Consider the following 23,159-nt stretch of genomic DNA (forward strand, 5'->3'; position numbering starts at 1 on the left):
GATTTTGTCAGTGATTGTAATTTTCAATTCACCTCCTGAACTTCAAATGGAATTGGTTGACCTGCATTCCTGGTTAGCATGATGGTACAGCAATGTAAGTGTTTTGAGTAAAAGCTAATAGTCTAGGGCGCTAAGTGATAGGCTGGTAAGAGTATTTTGGATGACACGTATAAGTATATCTCAAGTATGTGTAATACTTGAGAGAAAGCTTTGAACATTGGTAACCACCTGTCTCATCCTCTGTTTCCTAAATTGGAAATGGTAGCCTCAGGGAGGCTCAATAGAGTGCAACAGGACATCTCTCAGCTCTGTCTGAATGCACTCAGGATACTGAACATTTTGAATGTCCTGCATTTTGATCCGCTCTTTTCCTTATTATTTTTCCCTAGTTCACTATGTATTGGTTCTTGCATTTTTCATTTTGTCGAAAATAGTGTTCTTAATGACAGTGAAGTGATGACTTGATGAAGTTGTCCATGCATTTCAAAATGTTCAGTGTAAGCTATAAGTACAAAAGCCATTTCAACATTGCGTGGAACAATAAAGTTATTCCAATTCGATTCTCTCGCCCGCAGATCCTCAGCTGTACCAGGAGATCAGGGAGCGGGGGCTGCACCCCAACTCTCCAAGTATGGAGGACGATGACTTTGTCCATGTGGAGCCTCCTGAGGAAGACCACAGCATCGTTGTCAAGAGCTACAGGCCAGCACAGGTCACTTGGAGCTCGCTACCACAGGTACACAGGGAGGAGCAGAGGGGTCTCCCAGGCCAGGGTGGACTGGTAGGGTCCCATGATCTGAACCCTGATGGCAGATATGTGTGCGACTGTGCATCAACACCAAACTTTGGCGCGAATCATACGGTTTAAAGAAGCCAATAAACTTGGCACTAGCTAGGTTTCCATCCAATTGATGACAGATTTTCATGCAAATATTCTAAAATACATATAAAAACATTCTACCACCAGAATATTCTAAAATACGCATAAACACATTCTCCCACCAGAGATGTCTTTCCATCCAATTGACTTGTTGCGTAAAAGACTGTGCGTGATGACGTAGTGCACATAAAAATAATTTTTGCGGTTAAATTCCCATGTACCGAATAAAAAATACAAGTTAAATGGGTTTCCATCGCATTTTCAATTATATTGATGGTTGTCACAAAACATTTTGCGTTATATAGTGAATGTGCCCGCTCTGGTCTTGGTACACGCACTCTCGCCAACAGCTCGCAGATACAGTGCGGGTATAGCCTAGGCCTACATGATAAATTATTATTGATCAAATTATTATTACGGACATTTTTATTTGTCAAACGGCAGCCGAGCAGCGATCATCATGTCACCAGAGTAAGACCCTTGATATTTATTGGAAAGGAGCATTTAGCAGACGCTCTTATCCAGAGCGACTTACAGGAGCAGTTAGGGTTAAGAGCCTTGCTCAAGGGCACATCGACAGATTTTTCACCTAGTCGGCTTGGGGATTAGAACCAGCGACCTTTCGGTTACTGGCACAACGCTCTTAACCACTAAGCTACCTGCCACCTAGAATGAAAATGGTTGAAAAGAGTTTTGTTCCTAAACTCTTTCATTCTAAGTTTTTATACTCGCTTAGTCCTATGAAGACAAATAAACGTTTTTAAACCAAAAGGTAGTGTTCAATTATATTTTAACCCCATATATGAATGATTTCAAAAGGGACTCGCGTGAACCCATTGGCCATTTCATTTATGTAGTTTGAATGGAATTGAGCCCAACTCTGCAAATGACAACATTTTCAGTGCAATCGCATTCCCATATGGATACAGAGTGCTCTGTGATACTGCTTAAGCAACATATTACAGTACTATGATGTTTAAATGACAGTTTGTTCTAATCATCATCCTTCCTCTATGCTTCAGGTGAAGGATACCGGTATTCTTCAGAGGATCTCGGCTGAGGAGCGGAAGCGACAGGAGGTGTGTGTGTGTGTGTGTGTGGTGGTGGTGGGGGGGGACTGCCTCCTCCGGGACTCTTTATTGGGAGTCAGAACACACTCTTGTCTAAATAGCAAAGTCCACCCAGTACGCTCTCTGTGCTAATACAGCCACACCCTCCATTCGTTGGCCGCCTTAGTCTATCCACTCCCACTGGCTAATCTTGTTATGTCAACAGCAATATAATAATAATAATAATAATATGCCATTTAGCAGACGCTTTTATCCAAAGCGACTTACAGTCATGCGTGCATACATTTTTTCCTTCTCAAAAGCACCTAGATGAGTTTTAAACTAGATTTATCAGTGGTATCTTCTACTCTATAAGGTGAATGCTTAAAGTTATAGCTAGCTTATAAACTCCATATATTTTGTTGGATTAAAGTTTCCAGTTAAGTGTCCTTTGGGGGCACCATCCATTGTCATGGACAGGCATTGAGCTCTATTGCATATGAATGGGACATGGTCCATTCAAAATGGTCGTTAGATATAACTGATACATAGTAAAAGATGTCTAACATTCGGTTTCGAGAAGTTGGGAACACATAGTAGTAGACGTCAATGAAATGGAAAGTGTTCTTCGAAGTGGCCTTTGCGTCTTCACCATATCCCATGTAATCTTTTACAGTCTAGTTCATTTACATCTTGCGAGGGTATTTTCCCAACAGTTAACGGCTAGAGAAGCTGAATGGTGACGCTATGTTCTCTGTTGTTGCTGTTGTTTACAAATTTTTGTCATTGGTAGTATGTGTCTTGCTGTATCTTTGAATGCTGATCTGTCTGCTCCCACCTCTCTCTCTGTGTGTGTGTGTGTGTGTGTGTGTGTGTGTGTGTGTATTTATATATTTATTTATTTATTTATTTGCAACTACACTGAAAAAATATATATAAATGCAACATGTAAAGTGTTGGTCCCATGTTTCATGAGCTGAAATAAAAGATCCCAGAAATGTTCCATACTCATAAAAGGCTTATTTCTCTCAAATTCTGTGCACAAATGTGTTTACATCCCTGTTAGTGAGAATTTCTCATTTGCCAAGATAATCCATCCACCTGACAGGTGTGGCATATCAAGAAGCTGATTAAACAGCATGATCATTACACAGGTGCATCTTGTGCTGGAGACAATAAAAGGCCAACATCTTTTTTGTCACACACAATGCTACAGATGTCTCAAGTTTTGAGGGAGCGTGCAATTGGCATGCTGACTGCAGGAATGTCCACCAGAGTTGTTGCCAGAGAACTGAATGTTCATTTCTCTACCATAAGCCGCCTCCAACATCGTTTTAGAGAATTTGGCAGTATGTCCAATCGGCCTCTCAACTACAGACCACGTGTAACCACGCCAGACAAGGACCTCCACATCCGGCTTCTTCACCTGCGGGATCGTCTGAGACCAGCCACCCGGACAGCTGATGAAACTATGGGTTTGCACAACCGAAGAATGTCTGCACAAACTGTCAGAAACCGTCTCAGGGAAGCTCATGTGGGTGCTTGTCGTCCTCACCAGGGTCTTGACCTTACTGCTGTTCGGCGTCGTAACCGACTTCAGTGGGCAAATGCTCACCTTCGATGGCCACTGGCACGCTGGAGAAGTGAGCTCTTCACGGATTAATCCCGGTTTCAACTGCACCGGGCAGATGGCATACATCGTGTATGGCGTCGTGTGGGCGAGCAGTTTGCTGATGTCAACGTTGTGAACAGAGTGTCCAGCATCTTCGCACAGCCATTGAAGAGGAGTGGGACAACATTCCACAGGCCACAGTCAACAGCCTGATCAACTCTATGCGAAGGAGATGTGTCACGCTGAATGAGGCAAATGGTGGTCACACCAGATACTGACTGATTTTCTGATCCACACCCCTACATTTTTTGTTTAGGTATTTGTGACCAACAGATACATATCTGTATTTCCAGTCATGTGAAATCCATAGATTAGGGCCTAATGAATTTATTTCAATTGACTGATTTCCTTATATGAACTGTAACTCAGTAAAATATTTGAAATTGTTTCATGTTGCGTTTATATTTTTGTTCAGTGTAGTTTACTAAAGGGTTCTCCATGCCGTATAGGGGCCTTTTTCCCTACTGAATTTCTCTTACTTGTGATTTTGGCAGGCCATCTTTGAGATCATCACGTCGGAGTACTCATACCTCCACAGCCTCAGTATCCTGGTGCGCCACTTCAAGGGGAGCGAGGCGCTGCGGAAGACCATAACCGCCACTGAGCACCACCACCTCTTCTCCAACATCGCTGTCATCGAAGGCGTCAGCAAAAGGTAGTATATATCTCCAGGACTGCAGATGGAGACAGCTGGTTAGGATGCTCCCAGTTTGAATGCCACAAAATTGCGATCTGGCTTGCGGTTGGAATAGTGAGGTTATTAGTGGCAAACAGTCATCTGGCAAACAGGGCTGTAGTCTATATACCCTTTAATGGATGCATTTATGCTGACTGTTTGCCTGATCCAAACCTGTACTTTAGTAGTCAACTCCTCTGACTATCATTGTGATGCCATACTTCCGAGTCATGTGACCAGGAAGTAGGAAGCAAATAGTTTGAGTGGTGATACATCGCTTCTGTGTTTTATACTTTTTAAAACACTTATACGTGTTTACATTTTTAAGACACTTATATATTTTATACCTTTTAAAACATTTGTTTTAGTTTTGGACAACGGTGTTAATACTGTTCTTAACACACCATGTTGGTTGGATTTTATCGTCTCCTGGAGCTAACTTTAGCAGGCTAGCCCCGGCTAGCTCCGACTAGCTAGGTTACCTGGCCGTAACCGGCAAAGCTTATCTTATGTCACGGTTGGCTCTTGTAGCCGGGACGTGCCCCAATAGCACGTCCCACAGGCTTGCAGCGACCCTCTCGTCGTCCTCTGGTGGTGGTTGTTATATGATTAGTGATGTGGTGGTTGCGGAAGTAAGGACCCACTGCTTCCCTGGAGCCCGTGTTCGGAACATAAATCACCAGGTCCCTGCTGTGATTGAGAAGCATCCGAATGCTCACACAGTAGTCATTCATGTTGGTGAAAACAACATCAATCTTCATAAATTGGAGCAATTAAAAGATTACTTCAGAGGGCACATAGGCAGGCTAAAGGAGACAGGCAAGCGGGTTCTCATTTCCGGGCTTCTACCAACAATAGGTTGTGGTATTGAACTCTTTAGTCATCTTCTCTGGCTACACTATTGGCTTAAATCCTAGTGTTCCTCTATGGATTTGGAGTACATTTAAACAAATCTGGGGGTGACCAAAATGTTTATTTGTTTTGTTATTTTTTGTTGGGGGGGTTACATGTACATTTATCAATTTGAAATTATACGTTTATAAAACCTGTACCCCCCCTTCTCCCCCAAAACAAAAAAAACTGTTAGAAATAACTATAGAGTTTAATAATACATTCAGTATAAACAGGAACAGAAAACAAAAAAGAAGTGGGCCTCCATCCCGAACCTCCCATCCCATTCCCCCAAGCCAACATGTCTCCATCCAACCCCCACTCCTGGAAATAATGTTTCCCACCCCTTCTCACCCCCCACTAGAAACTAGGGTTGCTCTCTATACCCAGCCAGGGAGCGGAAGAATCATGTCTAAACCAATTTAGGATGGTACAAGATGCTAATGCCTGGAAATACAATTTCAAGTTTGGTATGGATAGTCCTCCTACTTCTTGACAATTTTCACCACTTTTTGGAAACGCCCCAGTTTTACAAGAGGGATGGCTTGCATCCAAATATGAAAGGGGTAAAAGTTATCTCGGCCAACATAGAGGAGGCGCTTATAAAACATTGACTAAAAAACAGCCCAACCCCTGCTCAGGTAACTCATACCATTCCCACTATTTCACAGCGTTATCGTCGTACTGCTACAAATAACCATATTCCCAGGGGTATTGTCAGTAATAATCTTGTGACCATAAATGTCACGACTTCCTCCGAGGCTGCCTCCTCTCCTTGTTTGGGCAGGCTTCGGCGTTCGTTGTCACCGGCCTTCTAGCCACTGCCGCTCCTCATCTCATCATTCCATTTGTTTTGTCTTGTTTATTACACACACCTGGTTCATATCCCCTCATCAGTACCTGTATAAGTGTTCCCTCTGCCCCCTTGTCTTTGTGTGTGATTGTTTATTGTGAGGATAGTGATGCTCTGTGTAATTTTTTTTTTTAAGCTTTCTGTTCCTCTGATTTGCAGAATCTTTAACACGTATTTTTAACCTTACAATTATTTCTGTTACCATCCTCAGGGTCAGGAAGGCGGCCCATATACTCCCCCTTCACAAAGGTGGTGACCTAAATAATTATTGCCCCATTTCCAAACTCTTGCATAGCAACAATTCTAGAATCCTTGGTAAATAATCAACTTAGACCCTTTTTAACTATGAATTGTATTTTAAATGTTAGGTTTCAGACCAGGCCATAGCATCATCTCTGCTACTTCTTTACTTCTCTGCTACTTCATTCTGACCAATTCACATAGAAATTGAATTTATAGATATGTCATTCTCATCGAAAGCAAATCTAAGAAGCGGTAGATCTGTTCTATGTGCGCTATTTCTATGCTTCCTGGTTTAGACGGTACAATGGAGGTACAATGATTCTCTCTACACTATACTTACTTGTTTTGTCACAAACTGAAATTAGGCGAACTATTAGAATTTTAGCAACCAGGAAATGTCGGAGCGATTTCTGCATAGTGCATTTTTAGATTATGTTCTTAATTGTTTGGACTATGCAGCCCTTTTTTATTGACCTGTCTAATGCCTTCGACACTGTGGATCACTCATTGCTTATAAAGTAGGCTGTCCTTGAAGTCTCGTAGATCGATGTATTGCGCTCTTTTTGTCTATAAAGCCCTCTTGCAGAAACTTCCGCCATACCTTACCGTCTCCTGGAGCTAACTTTAGCAGGCTAGCCCCGGCTAGCTCCGACTAGCTAGGTTACCTGGCCGTAACCGGCAATCTTATCTTATGTCACGGTTGGCTCTTGTAACAACAGGCCAGTCTGGTAGTCTCGTAGATCAATGTCATTTGCACCTGAGCTTCAATGAAAGCTAGCAGACTAGTAACAGCTAGGACTAGTAACACTCACACTCAGACATTCCTAGAGCAAAATGATTGATGTTATCAACGTTTTAGAAATGCTTGTATGGACAAACATTGACACAACATTGAAACAACGTCAGTGAATTATTTATATATATATTTCAGGCTACTGTACTAGTATTCCCATTTATAATTGGCTGCTTGCACAGTTTAAAGGTTCACAATGGGATAATTTAGATGGGATTTGAACATGAGTAAGTCTCCTAGGAGGACTCACGGGATGTGTTTAAACACGCTGGCTCAACCGGTTCTGCTGCCTAGTCGGTCGGGAGGTATTCAGCAAAGCTTTAAGATCATGTTACTGAAAGCAGGTCGCGTTCAAAGCAAGGCTGCATTGTTATTGATGACTGCTGCTGCTTTTTGAATGAAAATGGATCTCTGTCAACGGCTATTGCACAAATCATTATTTGTAGTTATGCGGCTGCTCCCCAGTTGAAATTTAATGGAAAACACTCAGTTCTGTTGAAACTGACGGGTGTAACTTGAAAGGGTTTGCTCGACTATCACCCATTCTGACCTTCTTATCTCCTTTTGGTGTGTGTGGGAATGTGTGTGACTTTGCTTTCTGGGTTGAGCTGTTGTTTTGGGTGTCAGTTTACTCCCGGTATTTCAGCACAAAATGACTGGGAGCTGGAAGGAAGGCTACAGTTGTTTCTATTTACTGGCACATTGGAAATTATACTATTAGTACTATTAATATTAGACGCCTACTAGTGTTACATAACTAGACTAGCTAATTTTGTTCGATTTCTTTTAATGCTTTCCTGGCTCAAACTTATTAGTGTAGTAGATTTTAGTATTTTGTTTTGATTGCTGTGCACTCGCTGAGATAGTGGGTGATGAATTCAAATTACGATAATATGCAGAATAAGCCTTTAAAAGTGGACAAACACATCAACTCTTAATTACAACATTTAAATTTTACAGTTAGTGAGTGCATACATTATTTTTTTATTTGTCATACCCCCCCGCGGGAATCGAACCCACAACCCTGGCGTTGCAAACGCCATGCTCTACCAACTGAGCTACATGCCTGCCGGCCATTCCCGCCCCTACCCTGGATGACGCTGGGCCAATTGTGCTCCCCATGGGTCTCCCGGTCGCGGCAGAGCCTGGATTCGAACCAGGATCTCTAGTGGCACAGCTAGCACTGCCTTAGACCACTGCGCCACTCGGGAGGCATTTGTACAATGCTACTGCTGCTGACTGCACTTTTGAATGATTCTCCATGTAATGGCCTTAGTTACTGCGGTTATTATTAAACGGCTGCTCCGGTACAGTAGCCCTTATCATGAGTAGAGAGAGAAAGAGTGGGAGAAAGGAACAGTTATGCACGTGTTCTGTTCTCAACAGGTTTTTCGAGGACCTTGAAAGGCGTCACCAGGACAACGTGGTGATCCAGGACATCAGCGACATAGTGCAGAACCACGCCGCCCACCACTTTGAGCCCTACATTGTGTACTGCTCCAACGAGACCTTCCAGCAGAGGACGCTGCAGAAGCTGCTGTGAGTAGAGGTCAATTAAGGGGCCTGTTTGAAAACTTTAGAAATGCTTCCTTTCTTTCCTTCTTCCTTCCTTCAAGTACAGATCTATAAGTGATTGGATAGGTGTACTTTCACCTATCTAACTAATTCAGATCTGTGATTACTTCAAGGAAGGTTGGAAGGAAGGAAGCATTTCTGAAGTATTCGAACAGGGCCCAGAACAGAAACCCTGATCGAATACTTTGAACATGCATCCATCCCTTGGTCCTCCTATCCTTGAAGTAATCAAATCACTAATCTAAAATGGTTGGATAGATGAAAGTAAGGATTCCACTATGTAGGTAACACCAATCCAGTCATGTTGTATCAGTGATTAGGCTAAGTATTGAAGGATAATGCAATGTTGAAATGATTCAAACACAACATAAAGTGGCTTCCTTTCTTCAACTCCTTTCCTCCTGTGTGTGCATGTCTCAGAACGAACAACACTGCCTTTAAGGAGGTGCTGAAACAGATTGAGGGGAGCGGCGAGTCCCAAGGTCTGCCCATGATCTCCTTCCTCATCCTCCCCATGCAGAGAGTCACCCGGCTGCCGCTGCTACTAGACGTGAGTCCCACACTCTTTCTCTATGATGGGAGTCAACTGGTGAATTCTTTGTCTTGATTCCTCGTGTCCTTTCTCCTTGCCTCATCTCAAAACGTTGAGTGAGCAGAACATTGGAGATCTTTTTCTCTGATCTCCTCATTTCCCTCAAGAAGAAGGGTCAGTGGAATCAAGACTTTTGAGGTTCTTCCATTGCTGAATGGCTATGGGGGCCCCTAATGGAGAGAGACTATTCTAGACCAGTGGTTCCCAACCATTTTTGGGTAATGTACCCCTAAAACACTTTGACCTGCCTGAAGTACCCCCTCATGCGTGTGCGACCGGCGTGATTCCTAGATTTGGTGTAAATTTGTCAATAATTTGGTTTACGAGCCCAGTCAAATTTGGCAGACTTATTTTCAATGTCAGGGAAGTTGAACTCACTGTTGAGTTTAGATAAATGTGAGCTTACTATTTGCACCATAGGATCTCTGTCAACATCACCTGTAAAAAGTTAAGTGTCAAGCTGCTGGAAACCACTTATTTCCCCATCTTCACATTTCTTCTCCCAGAGTTTGATCTTCTTTATGAATCCACACACTTTGTCATACATGTTTAGAACGTGTGTGCCTTTACCTTGCAGAGTTAGACTCAGGTTGTTCAGTTTGCTGAACACATCAGCAAGATAGGCAAGGCAGGCTCCCCAGTCTGTGTCCTCGAACACAGCCACAAGGGCGTGTGAGTACTCAGACAGAAAATCACTTACTTCGGCACACAGCTCAAAAAGCCTCTGTAGCGTTTTCCCAACGGACGTCGGTTTGAAGCAGTAGCTGCTGGTGCTCAGTTCCACTGTCATCACAGAGCCTTTCAAACAGTCGGTGATTCAGAGGCCTGGACACAGTGAAATTTAATCACTTTCACTGCGTCATTCAAAACATAACTCAGGACTCATTCTCGTGTTGGCCAATGCCTCTCTGTGAATGATACAGTGGGATTTACCTTTATGTGGGCAATTAATAATTTCACTCTCCCAGGCATTGATACAGCACGATCTGTGCACACATGAACACAGGATTTCCTATCCAGATTGTGCTCTGAGAAAAAGCTGTCAATAACATGAAACACATCCTCACCTGTAGTTCTCCCCGTTAGCTTCTTGCAGAACAGAATGCGCTCATTCATTTCCGAAATGCCTCTGTATCGCACAAACGTTTGGGATGCTCTGGATCGACGTGTACAACAACGTGTTCCAGTTCCCGCCAATATCCAGCAACTTTGCACAGCCATTGAAAAGGAGTGGAACAACTTTCCACAGGCCACAATCTGTATTCCCGGTCATATGAAATCCATAGATTAGGGCCTAATGAATTTATTTCAATTGACTGATTTCCTGGAACTCAGTAAAATCGTAGAAATTGTTGGATGTTGCCTTTATATTTTTGAATAAGGAGTGTTGGTGTTGGGATGGAGCAAGAGCCTGCACAGCCAGCAGTTTATTGGTCAAGAACAGTGTTTCCCAACCGGGGGTACGTGTACTCCTAGGGGTATGTGGGCAGTCCCCAGGGGGTATGTGGAAGACTTTAAGAAATGTGAAGAAAGAAAACCTAGGGAAAAATATTACAAATAAAAATAATATTCAATTTTATTCAATTTGAATAGGCAGGAAAACATTTACTGAGGTCACTGGTGTGAAATGTGTAGTTATTTTATATTTATAGGCCTACTTTTTTACTATAGTTTCGGTGTGTGTGCACTGCTCTGTGTACCTGGCCTCTGCCCGCCTGCCCGTTGGCTCAATGTTTGATCCTCTGCTTGCGCCAAGTGCACGTGATCCTTTGCTCCGCGCTAGAGTGCATGCTGCTGTTATCCTCACAGAAACGATGACTGATAAGACAGCAGCTGATGCACTGAAGACTGTACCCTTGTCAAATAACACTGTGTGTCATAGGATTGATGAAATGGGCGTTAATATTGTTGATCAATTGGTGAACAAATTATAATAATTCCGGTCAATTTTCTCTGCAGTTGGACAAATCGACTGATGTCAGTGGGGAAGAGTGTGCAAAGCTGTCATCAAGGCAAAGGGTGGCTATTTGAAGAATCTCAAATATAAAATATATTTTGATTTGTTTAACACTTTTTTTGTTACTACATGATTCCATATGAGTTATTTCATAGTTTTAATGTCTTCACTATTATTCTACAATGTAGAGAGTAGTAAAAATAAAGAAAAACCCTTGAATGAGTAGGTGTTCTAAAACTTTTGACCGGTAGTGTACGTCATTAACAGAAACAACTTGAATTGTTGCATCTCGTTGTGTTGTTGTCCTCTGGTGGCTGGCTAGCTAGCTCCAATTGGCCCTTTCCTATATTAGCCATGGATGGAGATAGGGATTTGGACTTTTGGTTTTACTTAATTATCTGTACTGGCCAATGATTATAGCGGCGATTCTGATCCAAACATTAATTTATACATTGTTGTGCCCCTGGCCTGAGAGGATGGAAGTTCAATATGTACAGTAGCTAGATGTAGAAGGCTAATGTTAACTAGCTAACGTTGCCCATGAATGGAAGTTAGGCTAGCGAGCAAGCATTTTAGCCAGGTAGCCTAGGACAACAAAAAATAAAAGCGTGTACTGTATGACAGAGTGATAGACCATTTCGTCAACATGAAAGAGAGGAGGATGGCATTGGCATTTCTCTACAAGTAGAGTGAGTCAACATGTTTTTCTACTTGCACGAACGCACGCATGCTCAAACAGAAATCAGAACCATGGACAGCCACATCATATTTAGCTTATGTTGATTGGACTCAATTGTTTTTGGTATCTTTTAGTTGTCACTGTATTAGACTAAGCATATGAGATTTGATGCTGTTGAAATGTTGAAGTTGAAATGGTGCTGGAGTAGTGGAGGCAGCTCCTGTTTTCTTTGAGACTTGCGGTAACTCTGGTTCTAAATCAATAATCAATTAGTGGTCCGGAAACATTAACTTGCTTAACCATGCTGTAGATCATGTAACTGTCTGTTACATGCAATATGCGTTGTGGACTTCACCGGATAGAGGTTGCTATCCAGTTTTGTGATAAAACAAAGGTGTGGTTGAATTTATTCTGCTTGTTTCGGCCTTTAGGCCTATATGTCATGGTCGCAAGGCATATGAATTAACAGCAAACAACGCAATTATCACAGCACATATAGTGTAGGTTGTAATATGGGTATTATAAATTTTTTTGCTTCCCTAGTGATTTTACCCACGCACCGCTACTGGTAGGACCTGCCTTGTTGATAGTGTTGTTAAGAAGGCAGAGCAGTAGTTACTCCAAGCAGTTTAGTCACCTCAACTTGCTCAATTTCCACATTATTCATTACAAGATTTAGTTGAGGTTTAGTGAATTATTTGTCCCAAGTTTTTTGAAATATTTAGGACTAACTTATTCCTTGCCACCCATTCTGAAACTAATTGCAGCTCTTTGTTAAGTGTTGCGGTCATTTCAGTCGCTGTAGTAGCTGACGTGTAGTGTCGAGTAAATTGCGCGCGCGTCTAACAGTCACCAGTCAGAGGTGCATTCTGACTGCGTCACGCACACTCCACCGGAGCCGGACTGTCAGGGCTTGCCGGGTTATGGTTTTACTGGGGCTGATGGCTGCGACATCAGCAGTTTTACCGCTCTGCCTATTAAGCAGGAGACCTCTCCAACGATGGTTTATCAGCCAATGCATTAATCCGAACAGAGACAGCTATCGGCTGATAAACATTACGCGGCAATGTCGCCACAGCCTATCCTTCTGGCAAAGCCTGAGCATGCTCTCAGCTGGGGTCCAGCTGGGTCCAGTTGCCTTGCGGGTTGTCATAAAGACCGACGCCTCCCTGAGGTGATAGGGGGCAGTTTACGACGGATGCATAACAAACGGTCAGTGGGAAGAACACACAAATTGTCATATAAATGTTTTGGGGCTGGAAGTGATTCGCCTGGTTCTATTACATTTTGCCCCCAGGATAGAGGGGCATCACGTTCTGATTTGTTCCGACAACTCAGCCTTGATCGCGTACGTCAATCACCAGGGTGGAGTCCGCTCATTGGCCATGTACCAAGTACATTCACAGATACATCTGTGGGCCCACACACACCTGCGCTTACTGTCAGCAGTGCACATTCCATGCCGGTTGAATCTAGGTTCAGACCTATTGTCGAGGGGCAAGCCAGTCTGCAGAGTGGCGTATCCACCCACAGCTGATAAAGGCGATTTGGTGCCATTTCGGACGAACCCACATAGATCTGTTCGCATCTCGAAGGGCAACACACTGCTCTCGTTGGTATTCCATTCTGAACGACAACCCACCGTTGGGTCACGATGCCCTGGCCCACTAATGGCCCCGAACTTGTCTATGTGCATTTCCTCCAATTCCCCTGCTACAACAGGTCTTGGACAGAGTGAGGCAGCACAGGCTGAAGCTGATACTGGTGGCACCGTTTTGTCCCTCACAGACAACGTTTGCAGACCTGAATTCAATGGTGTCCTGAGCACCTTGGACACTCCCGTTAAGCACGGACCTTCTGTCTCAAACAGGAGGTACCTGAACGGGAACGTCTTTTAAGTGACGGGTTACCTCTGGCGGTTATAGAGACTATACAGAGTGCTAGGGCTCCTTCAACAAGGTCTCTTGACGCATACAGGTGGCAAGCGTTTGCGCACTGGTGCGAGGCGCATAGCGAAGAGCCACTGCACTTCAGTGTCGGTATCATACTGAGCTTCCTTCAGAGTCTGTTTGATAAAGGCCTTTCTCCTTCGACATTGAAGGTCTATTTAGCTGCTATAGCGGCGTGCCATGCTGATATAGATGGTAAGCCGCAGGAATACTACATTTTGGCCTTTTGGTTTATGAAGGGCACCCGTTGTCTGCGTCCGCTTACACGTCGTCTATTCCCCAGATGGGATTTGGTCACAATTCTAGATGTGTTAACTAACCCTCCTTTCGAAACGGGTAGGTAACCTTGGCAGCCCTCTCTGTGCACCAGTCATGCATGGTGTTCTAAGAGGACAAGCGGAGGGTTACACTGACATCTAACCCTGCTTATTTGCCTAAGATCATTACATCTGGTTTTAAATCTATGGTTATTGATCTGGCTACATTCTCCCCCCTTTCTTTCCGCTCGGAGGAAGAGGAACGTCTTTACGCACTCAGCCCTAGACAAAGCCTTGCCCTGTGCTTGTGTACCAAAGCACACAAACAACTGGTCAGAGCAGCGCAAGCAGCTCGTCCGATCAACATAAGCACTACTTCGGGGCGTTTCATTGGACAAGGTATGTGCGGCAGCTTCTTGGGCTACACCTCGCACTTTTGTCAGGTTCTATAGTCTTGACATGACTGCGTCTTCGTTGTCACATACAGTACTGGCTGCAGCCAGACGTTAGTTCCCACAAAACATGTACTGTACACATCCCTTTGGGCCCTATATGTCCATATTATAATCCCTTCTACCAGTGCATAGCCGTAGGAGTAGGTTATTCTTTACAATGAGCTGTGTTACCTATTTCTTATTAATTGTATCACATAGCCTGCAGGCTTTGCCTGTATTATCCCTGTCTTGAGTTTGTTATATCAGGGGTATCCCTTTTAGACCTCTTGACTGTGTCCGGCAGTGCCCGTCCTGGTGACCAGCTAGGTTGGTTATATACGATATAGCATAGTAAGAACTCGAGATGGAAATAAAGTCAAACGAATGGGTTGTATTACAACCCTTGCTGGCTCCCTTTACGGGGGCTGAATGGATCGCTAGAGTGACACTCTCCGGTAGGGCAGTGCGTATTATACCCTCAGGGGCAGGGCATTATGCGTCCCCAGCACAAGGTGCACCTGTGTAATAATGATCATGCTGTTTAATCAGCTTCTTCATATGCCACACCTGTCAGGTGGATGGATTATCTTGGCAAAGGATACATTCTCACTAACAGGGAGATAAATAAACATTTTGTGCGTATGAAAAGGTGTGCTAGTTTTGAGCCGGAATGAATGGCTGCACACCCTATACTGTACCTACACAGGACCAGCTTTGGAAACTACTGTTGTAGGGGGATTGGGTAGCTGTAGAAAATTCCCATGGAGTTGGTGGAATCACCCTTTAATTCATGGACACTTGCGCAGCTGGGCCAGAGCGCTTTAATTAGATCAGGTGGAAATGTCAGACAGATCTCAACTCATTAAAAGGAGGAAATCACCACCGGCCGACCTGCTTTCTTTCCCCCAACTCTGTCTAATCCAGACATCCTGTGCGTCCACGAATCAACGTAAATCCACCGAAACTGTTATCTTTCATCTGAACTATCTGTTGCGATCGGGAGAGCAGGCCATCAGTTATTGTTTATAGTTATTACTGCAGAGCGCGGCTTGGAGCGCATGCTTCAAACCTTGTGTTATGTCAATGGACAATGATCACGGCCCTACAGATCATCACCGGCCAATTATGCCATTGATATATGGTTAAAATGTAACGAAATGACATGTACATATGAAGACAAACCTGGAAGGATGAAATATGAAACGTAATTATCATTTGCTAAATTGATCAATCCTGATATCAAACTGATGGAGATTATAGATAGAATAATTGATAACTGATCTAGTTATTTGCATTATCATTCTCATGATTATGATGAATGGTTATGATCCTAAATGACTCAATCATGCTTCATATTGAATTCCTATTGAACTGAATAGCTGAATTTACCTCTATGTTAATAATGAGAATGATTGTTATGATTTGACTTTTGTGATTCTGAATTTGATTGGATACATGTTATTCTGTTTCCTTTGTTATACAGCACAGACAAACGACCCAGTAAATATACCACTTTGTGGTTAAAGGAATTCCTGCCTCAGTCTCCTCCATTCCTCTGTCACCTGACCCGTGACCACCTGTTCACCTTCACTATTGTCAGTCATCCTACCTGTCCAGCTACCCATACCGATTCCAATAATCTTTCAATGGTCCTTCGAGCCGGATTTGAACCAGAGACGTAACTCTTTCTCTGGAACATCACCTAATAAAAGTACAGCCAAGGGCAAGACATTCAGCTCATGCAACTGCAGTCGAGGTTTGGAACAGATGAGCGTTTCCAGATGGAATGCAGGTGTTTTGACAGTTATGAGGATGTTCCAGAGAAAGCGTTGTCTCAGACGGAGGGAGAGTGTGAGCTGGTAGAGGAGAAGAAGAAAAATCTAGACAACTTAAATAATCTCCTCAAAATCAACATACAACCCTCTAACCCTAATAAACCTACATTATCCGTAGGGCCAGGAGTTTCTCTTGTCCACGTGAGCTGACCAGAAAAAACTCTGCTTCTAGGCTTACTATAGGGCCCAGAGGTTTTCCTTGTTATATTAGGTGATCCAGCTGATTAACAGGGTAAATTAGTTATCTGGTATCCAGGGCCTGAAATTGAGTTATTTGTAATCTGGAGGGGTAATAGTAGGTGGTTCTGTGATATTTGGGAGAGCCTCCCTTCCCCAACCTCATCCCTCTCTCTCTCCTTCCCAGACCATCTGTCAGAAGACTCCAGACAAGATGGCAGAGTACTTTGCTGCAGTGTGGGCCCTGAAGGCCATCAGTAAGGTAGGCAACTCCACAAACCCTGCATGTTCATTGTTGCGTCCCTACTCAAACAAGAGAGAACCTTGTCCATCCTCAAAAGTGTCTAAATGTCAACTTATTGTACACTTCCATTTTGATGTGTGTCCAATTGTTCTATACATCTATAAAGTAAGCATGAGTGGCATATGTTTCGTATGCTGCTGTACCATAATTTCAGCTATGGCAACTTGCATGTCCTTTGCTGTGCATCTGATTATGGAGCATTGAGCAACAAAAAGCGATCTGTAAATAAAATGTATTAATTGTGTTACATGCAGTGGTGTAAAATAAGTAGAAATACTTTGAAGTGCTACTTAAGTCGTTTTTTGGGGTATCTGACTTTTATTCCACTACTTTTTCCCCTGTCAACCAAAAGTACTCATTACAATTTCAAATGCTTAGGCAGGACAGCATTATGGTCCAATTCACGCACCTATCAATATAACGCATTGTCATTCCTACTGCCTCTGGTCTGGCGGACTCACTTAACACAAATATTGCGTTTGTAAATGGTGCCTGAGTGTTGGAGTGTGCCCCTGGCTGGCCATAAATAAATAAAAAACACAAAATTGTGCCGTATGGTTTGCTTAATATAAGGAATTGGATTATAGCTTTTTACTTTTACTTAAGTATGGCAATTTAGTACTTTTTCTACCACTGTACTTAAGTACATTTAAAACCACATACTTTTAGACTTCTACTCAAGTAGTATTTTACTGGGTGACTTTCACTTTTACTTGTCATTTTCTATTAAGGTATCTTTACTTTTACTCAAGTATGACAATTTAGTGCTTTTTTCCGACTGGTTACATGTATTCTTATCCCATCAGTTGGTGAATAGCTGCAACGATGGAGCAAGGCGGATGGAGAGGACAGAACAGATGTACACTATTCAGAAGCAGATGGAGTTTGGCAAGATCAAGGCACAGACAAGCAGACCTTCACTCCACAGCACTACACTTCAAGAGCATTTTTTTAAACCTTTGTCTTTACTCTTATGATAAATTAATCAGTAGTAATACTTACATGTTCGTTTATTTATAAATGTTATTTTAAATATATTGTGACTGTGTGTAGGATTCTGGTAAACTGGTAGGTCTGGTGCACCATTACTTGCTGTAAGCATCTATGAGCCTTTATAATGTCTTATTATTTACATGCTAATGACGAGTTGTAATGCATTACAACCATCATAATATATATTTTGGCTTCAGTAAAGTGTTACCAAAATATTACCTTTTAAATAGACCTGAATCTTGCCGCCTGTCCACAGCCCTTCCCTCTGGTGTCGTCACTGCGATGGCTGCAGAAGCGTGGGGAGCTGGCCGTCTGCACCGAGGAGCTCAGTATCTTCTGGAAGGCCTTCAGCCACAAGAGCTACTACCTGTTCCTCTTCAATGACGTGCTCATCGTCACCAAGAAGAAGAGGTGAGAGAGAGAGAGCCTTGGCCTCTGTCAATACCAAAACAGAAAACAACATAACAAGCTGCAAATATTTGTATGGGCTAAGATTCAAACAATCTTTTAAAAGTCAAGAGCCGTTTAATGTCGGCGCAATGTGGTTTGATTTAATTCCGGCCTCAGTCCATAAAACATTTGTCCCAAGTTGTATCCTAGCAACTTATTCAGACAGTCCATTGAAGAGAAGTCCTCTGTCCTTCAACTTAAGCCAATGGAGACTGAGGTCATGACCTCTGTGGGGGTTGAGGAGGGCCAGCTGGGAGCTGTCAGTGAGGATAGGGAGAGGAAGGAAAAGTGAAGCTGAGCATGCCTGGGATTCCTATAACCACCTCACAACACATGTCTATTCAGCAGACTCCAGTCAGCGTGTGTGTGTCCATGCGCCTGAGAGAAGGCTATATCCATGTCAACGTTGAGAGGAAGTGATATCCCAGTGTGCTGGTGTCACTTTCAAAACTGTAAGATGGCCTCATGACCCAATCTTCAGTCAAAATGACTAGTCTAGAGTAGGCTGTCAAGAAAAGTTATTTCATAAAATCTAATCTAGTGATGGTATTAAACATGCATGTACACTACCAGTCAAAAGTTTGGACACACCTATTCATTCAAGGGTTTTTCTTTATTTTACATTGTAGAATAATAGTGAAGACATCAAAAATATGAAATAACACATATGGCATCATGTAGTAACCAAAAAAGTGTTAAACAAATCAAAATATATTTTATATTTGAGATTCTTCAAATAGCCACCCTTTGCCTTGATGACAGCTTTGCACACTCTTGGCATTCTCTCAACCAGCTTCATGAGGTAGTCAAATGTAATGCATTTCAATTAACAGGTGTGCCTTCTTAAAAGTTAAGTTGTGGAATTTCTTTCTTTCTTAAAGCGTTTCAGCCAATCAGTTGTGTTGTGACAAGGTAGGGGGGGTATACAGAAGATAGCCCTATTTGGTAAAAGACCAAGTCCATATTATGACAAGAACAGCTTAAATAAGCAAAGAGAAATGACAGTCCATCATTACTTTAAGACATGAAGGTCAGTCAATACTGAACATTTCAAGAACTTTGAACGTTTCTTCAAGTGCAGTCGCAAAAACCATCAAGCGCTATGATGAAACTGGTTCTCATGAGGACCGCCACATGAATGGAAGACCCAGAGTTACCTCTACGGAAGAGGATAAGTTAATTAGAGTTACCAGCCTCAGAAATTGCAGCCCAAAGAAATTCTTCACAGAGTTCAAGTAACAGACACATCTCAACATCAACTGTTCAGAGGGGACTGTGTGAATCAGGCCTTCATGGTGGAATTGCTGCAAGGAAACCACTACTAAAGGACACCAATAAGATGAAGAGACCTGCTTGGGCCAAGAAACACGAGCAATGGACATTAGACCGGTGGAAATGTGTCCTTTGGTCTGGAGTCCAAATTTGAGATTTTTGATTGTGTAAGGGCTATTTTTGGCTGTGTAAGGGCTATTTTACCAAGAATGAGAGTGATGGAGTGCTGCATTAGATGACCTGGCCTCCACAATCCCCCGACCTCAACCCAATTGAGATGGTTTGGGATGAGTCAGACGGCAGAGTGAAGGAAAAGCAGCCAACAAGTGCTCAGCATATGTGGGAACTCCTTCAAGACTGTTGGAAAAGCATTCCAGGTGAAGCTGGTTGAGAGAGTGCCAAGAGTGTGCAAAGCTGTCAAGGCAAAGGGTGGCTATTTGAAGAATTTCAAATATAAAATATTTTTTCATTTGTTTACCACTTTTTTGGTTACTACATGATTCCATATGTGTTATTTCATACTTTGTCTTCACTGTTATTCTCAATGTAGAAAATAGTCAAAATAAAGAAACCCTTGAATGAGTAGGTGTGTCCAAACTTTTGACTGGTACTGTACGTACAGGATATGTTAACAGACTTCCGTATATGGATTTGTACAGTATGTGGGCCTACATGCACAATGTAAAGTAATAAATGTGTGTGTGTCAAGTGAAGAGAGCTACGTAGTGATGGACTATGCCACTCTGGAGAATGTGGAGGTGAAATCGGCGGAGGAGACTGAGGGTCAGACATCGCCACCCGCCAAGGGAGGCTCCGCCCACCTGTCTCTACGGCTGCTGATGTCAAGTAACAGAGAGGGGAGACTGGAGCAAATCGCTCTGGTCGCAGAATCCAGGTATCACAAACTCTCGCATACTTGAGTCCAATACATGCCCTAAACTTGTTATAAGCATGTATGAGTCTTTTTAATGTCTTATAATAAGGCTTATAATGGTATGTCTCAAAAGGGTATCATAAGAGATATAAACGGGGTTATGCATGCTCAAGACAAGTCTTGCAATGCATGTACAGTGGGTAGAACAAGTATTTGAAACACTGCCGATTTTGCAGGTTTTCCTACTTACAAAGCATGTAGAGGTCTGTGATTTTTATCATAGGTAAACTTCAACTGTGAGAGACGGAATCTAAAACAAGAATCCAGAAAATCACATTGTATGATTTTTAAGTAATTAATTTGCATTTTATTGCATGACATAAGTATTTGATCACCTACCAACCAGTAAGAATTCCGGCTCTCATAGACCTGTTAGTTTTTCTTTAAGAAGCCCTCCTGTTCTCCACTCATTACCTGTATTAACTGCACCTGTTTGAACTCGTTACCTGTATAAAAGACACCTGTCCACACACTCAATCAAACAGACTCCAACATCTCCACAATGGCCAAGACCAGAGAGCTGTGTAAGGACATCAGGGATAAAATTGTAGACCTGCACAAGGCTGGGATGGGCTTATAATAATAATAATAATAATAATAATAATATGCCATTTAGCAGACGCTTTTATCCAAAGCGACTTACAGTCATGCGTGCATACATTTTTTGTGTATGGGTGGTCCCGGGGATCGAACCCACTACCTTGGCATTACAAGTGCCGTGCTCTACCAGCTGAGCTACAGGACAATAGGCAAGCAGCTTGGTGAGAAGGCAACAACTGTTGGCGCAATTATTAGTAAATGGAAGAAGTTCAAGATGATGGTCAATCACCCTCGGTCTGGGGCTCCATGCAAGATCTCACCTCGTGGGGCATCAATGATCATGAGGAAGGTGAGGGATCAGCCCAGAACTACACGGCAGGACCTGGTTAATGACCTGAAGAGAGCTGGGACCACAGTCTCAAAGAAAACCATTAGTAACACACTACGCCGTCATGGATTAAAATCCTGCAGCGCACGCAAGGTCCCCCTGCTCAAGCCAGCGCATGTCCAGGCCCGTCTGAAGTTTGCCAATGACCATCTGGATGATCCAGAGGAGGAATGGGAGAAGGTCATGTGGTCTGGTGAGACAAAAATATAGCTTTTTGGTCTAAACTCCACTCGCTGTGTTTGGAGGAAGAAGAAGGATGAGTACAACCCCAAGAACACCATCCCAACCGTGAAGCATGGAGGTGGAAACATTATTCTTTGGGGATGCTTTTCTGCAAAGGGGACAGGACGACTGCACGTACTGAGGGGAGGATGGATGGGGCCATGTATCGCGAGATCTTGGCCAACAACCTCCTTCCCTCAGTAAGAGCATTGAAGATGGGTTGTGGCTCGGTCTTCCAGCATGACAACGACCCGAAACACACAGCCTGGGCAACTAAGGAGTGGCTCCGTAAGAAACATCTCAAGGTCCTGGAGTGACCTAGCCAGTCTCCAGACCTGAACCCAATAGAAAATCTTTGGAGGGAGCTGAAAGTCCGTATTGCCCAGCGACAGCCCCGAAACCTGAAGGATCTGGAGAAGGTCTGTATGGAGGAGTTGGCCAAAATCTGCAGTGTGTGCAAACCTGGTCAAGACCTAAGACCTACAGGAAACGTATGATCTCTGTAATTGCAAACAAAGGTTTCTGTACCAAATATTAAGTTCTGCTTTTCTGATGTATTAATTACTTAAAAATCATACAATGTGATTTTCTGGATTTTTGTTTTAGATTCCGTCTCTCACAGTTGAAGTGTACCTATGATAAAAATTACAGACCTCTACATGCTTTGTAAGTAGGAAAACCTGCAAAATCGGCAGTGTATCAAATACTTGTTCTCCCCACTGTAACATAATGCATTATACTGCATGTTTTATAGGGATAGTTTTAGCATATTTGTTTCACCCAAACTGTTCTAAAAGTTGTTTAAATGGTTATTTAGCAACATCCAGAATATCATGGCTAGCGTTGGAGAATGTAGCAATGCTAGTGGAAACCGATTGTATGAGTTAGAGGTCGGGCCGGTTCATTTAAAAGCATGGGTGAAGTCACCTCACCCGCTTTCCCCATGCACCACTAACTGATACAATCAGTTTCTACTAGCAATGCCACATTCTTTCATATTTGAGTGTCTGATCTTTGTCTTAATTTCAAGGGTTGACCGAGCTCGTTGGGTGAGTGCTCTCCGGGAGCACAAGCAGATGGAGAACAGGACCAGTACAGACGGTAGGATTATTTGATGCAATCTACCTTGATTGCAGTGAAACATGATATCGTCCATCTTTTGGCTATTTAGATAATATAAGCAGTATATCTCAGTTCCCAAGCTTTTCTGAACTGCAGCACACCTGGATCGGATAAACATTTTATTTCATAGTAGAATGTTTCATATTCTGTGAACAAAATGTTTATGTATAAATGGATGGTTCGGATTACAGGATACCAAGGTCATATTTTTCCATATTCTGTTTGTTAGTTCAGATTCTCTTAGATCTGTAGACCATACTTTTTTAATGGCTAGCTCAGAATGATCTTTCCAAAAGTTGAGATTAGTCCTTTTGGGAACCCAGATACTTTATTTATAAATCCCATCATTGGATGTTTAAACATTTGACATACCTATTAGTCGTTTAGCAGACGCTCTTATCAGGAGTGACCTTAAGTTAGTG

General features: G+C 42.8%; 1 protein-coding gene across 1 annotated transcript in view; it reads left to right on the top strand.

The window, feature by feature from the left end:
• Window positions 1-23,159, top strand: part of LOC311149871 (rho guanine nucleotide exchange factor 16-like) — a 34,503-nt gene that overhangs the window by 10,056 nt on the left and 1,288 nt on the right. The window contains exons 4-13 of the mRNA XM_084187112.1: window positions 576-736; window positions 1,903-1,959; window positions 4,096-4,256; window positions 8,444-8,596; window positions 9,053-9,182; window positions 16,700-16,774; window positions 17,623-17,715; window positions 18,066-18,220; window positions 20,241-20,426; window positions 22,646-22,716. Of these exons, the coding sequence (XP_084043238.1) occupies window positions 576-736; window positions 1,903-1,959; window positions 4,096-4,256; window positions 8,444-8,596; window positions 9,053-9,182; window positions 16,700-16,774; window positions 17,623-17,715; window positions 18,066-18,220; window positions 20,241-20,426; window positions 22,646-22,716 (1,242 nt within the window). The remainder of the gene's footprint in view (window positions 1-575; window positions 737-1,902; window positions 1,960-4,095; window positions 4,257-8,443; window positions 8,597-9,052; window positions 9,183-16,699; window positions 16,775-17,622; window positions 17,716-18,065; window positions 18,221-20,240; window positions 20,427-22,645; window positions 22,717-23,159) is intronic.

Source organism: Coregonus lavaretus (assembly GCF_964263955.1).
Source record: "Coregonus lavaretus genome assembly, chromosome: 22".
Classification (NCBI taxonomy): Eukaryota; Metazoa; Chordata; class Actinopteri; order Salmoniformes; family Salmonidae; genus Coregonus; species Coregonus lavaretus.